General features: G+C 40.5%; 1 protein-coding gene across 1 annotated transcript; it reads left to right on the top strand.

The window, feature by feature from the left end:
* The first annotated feature begins 319 nt into the window (after nucleotides 1-319).
* On the top strand, nucleotides 320-1,255 carry LOC127190058 (olfactory receptor 9Q1-like). The gene has a single exon (XM_051147109.1). The coding sequence runs from the start codon at nucleotides 320-322 to the stop codon at nucleotides 1,253-1,255; it is 936 nt and encodes a 311-aa protein (XP_051003066.1).
* Nucleotides 1,256-2,310: the final 1,055 nt, after the last annotated feature.

The following is a 2,310-nucleotide window of genomic DNA, read 5'->3' as shown; positions in this document are numbered from 1 at the left end:
TTAGAAAATGACCACAACTCATGTGAATATCCTCTGGTTGAATCATAGGACTCACAGCTATTTTGCAATACAAGTGTGATTGTATACTCTCCTGTTCACACACTCTCACGTGTTCACACGTGATTTATTTTCCTTTTAATATCATAATACAACCATCATAGAACTCCCTTGAAAGCAGGAATTAGGACCCATAACCTATGAATTCTCTCTAGTACCTGTGTACTTTCAATATGTTCAAAGTATACACTCCTCTTGTAGGCACATCCTGTGTACAGCATCCTGTCTTGCTTCTTACTGTCTTTCAGGTACCACTGGCTTCATGGCCAAGGTGAACCTTACTTTGGTGACGGAGTTTCTCCTCATAGCATTCACTGAACACCCAGAACAGGGGCTCCCTCTGTTCCACCTCTTCTTATTTATCTACCTCTTCACTTTGCTGGGGAACTCAGGCATGATCGTTTTGATCCGCATGGATCGTAGGCTCCACACACCGATGTACTTTCTGCTAAGCCACCTCTCTTTCATGGACATTTGCTACTCCTCTGTCACTGTACCTCAGACAATGGCCGTGTTGTTGGAGCACGGGGCAGCTTTGTCCTATGCACGCTGTGTTGCTCAGTTTTTCTTGTTTACTTTCTTTGGCTCCATCGATTGTTACCTCTTGGCCCTCATGGCTTATGACCGCTATGTGGCAGTCTGCCGACCTTTGCTTTACGTCACCATCATGACACAGAAAGCCCTTCTAAGTTTTGTGGCTGGGGCTTATGTTGCTGGCCTCTTCAGTGCCTTGGTACGGACGGTCTCCGCGTTTACCCTCTCCTTTTGTGGAAACAATGAGATCGACTTCATTTTCTGTGACCTTCCTCCTCTCTTAAAACTGACCTGTGGGGAGAGCTATATCCAGGAATTGGTTATTATTGTGTTTGCGATTTTTGTCATCCCTGCTTGTATGGTGGTAATTGTGGTTTCCTACCTGTTCATCATTGTGGCCATTCTGAGGATCCCTTCATCAGGAGGCCGGGCCAAGACCTTCTCAACCTGTGCCTCCCACCTCACTGCAGTGTTGCTCTTCTTTGGCACTCTCATCTTCATGTACCTAAGAGATAACTCTGGTCAGGCCTCAGAAAAGGATCGGGTAGTGTCTGTGTTCTACACAACAGTAATTCCCATGTTGAATCCCCTCATCTACAGCTTGAGGAACAAGGAAGTGAAAGAAGCACTAAGGAAAATTCTCAATAGAGTCAAGACATCCTAACCTCTACCCACCTTGGGAAATCCCAAGAATAATCTATTCTCCAATGCCACCCTTTTAGGACTTCTTTATTTATATTATGCTCCAAATGTAAATGTGAACATCATGATACATGGTTTGATTTTTTTTTAATGAGAATTTTTAGCTTCAGAGAGACAAGAAGAAATGTAAATGTCAGCTGGAGAAAAGATTTGACTATAGACCAATGCTCTTACAATGGGGGCGGTCTAAATGTGACAGGTCTCACTGGTTTCTGCAATGACAGAACAAGATAATATTTTTTCAAAAACTTCCACAAAAAAGGAAATGTTGGAAAATATCATTTAATAAATACCTTATGTCCAATAGTTAGATTCTGTTGCTCTTAACATTTTTTCTATTTAATTTATTTAATAAATATGACCTATTTATTAATATACCTATTCGTCTATTTGCCCATCAAACTGTGATCTGATTTATTCACTTCAACGTAAGTTGCAGAAAACAGCCTTAAAACTCCATCATTATGCTCTTCAAAATCATGTTTTGTTTTGAGATTCAAAGCTTAGAGTATATTTATTTTTTGTTTTAATTATAAATAAAAGCCATTTTGAGACATGGTGCCATGTAGTCCACTCTGACCTCAAACTTTATGTAGGAGAAGGTAACCTTAAAATCCTGATTTTCCTTCCTCTAACCATGATTGCTATGGTTAAAGGCCTCCAATACTTGCTGGCATTATGCAATTATCAGGATCAAAACTAGGACTTTGTGTTTGCTAGGCAGCTATTATTCTACACAAATGAGTTATTACCTAGCCTTAGATGACATTTTTAAGGATTTATTTGTATTTATTTATTTATAATTATCTATGCTTGTGTATGTCTGTGTGTGCCTCTCTCTCTTCTCTCTCTCTCTCTCTCTCTCTCTCTCTCTCTCTCTCTCTCTGTCTCTCTCTCTCTGTCTCTCTCTCTCTGTCTCTCTCTCTCTCTCTCTCTCTGTGTGTGTGTGTGTGTGTGTGTGTGTGTGTGTGTGTGTATAAGCCAGACGGGTATTAGGTGACCTCTTTTATTATTCCC

Source organism: Acomys russatus, chromosome 5, assembly GCF_903995435.1.
Source record: "Acomys russatus chromosome 5, mAcoRus1.1, whole genome shotgun sequence".
In the NCBI taxonomy this organism is placed as follows: Eukaryota; Metazoa; Chordata; class Mammalia; order Rodentia; family Muridae; genus Acomys; species Acomys russatus.
This window is presented reverse-complemented; position numbering and strand designations above follow the sequence as displayed.

What these genes read in the sequence shown, in the direction of transcription:
- LOC127190058 (XM_051147109.1), top strand. Translation starts at nt 320, where the DNA reads ATGGCCAAGGTGAACCTTACTTTGGTGACGGAGTTTCTCCTCATAGCA.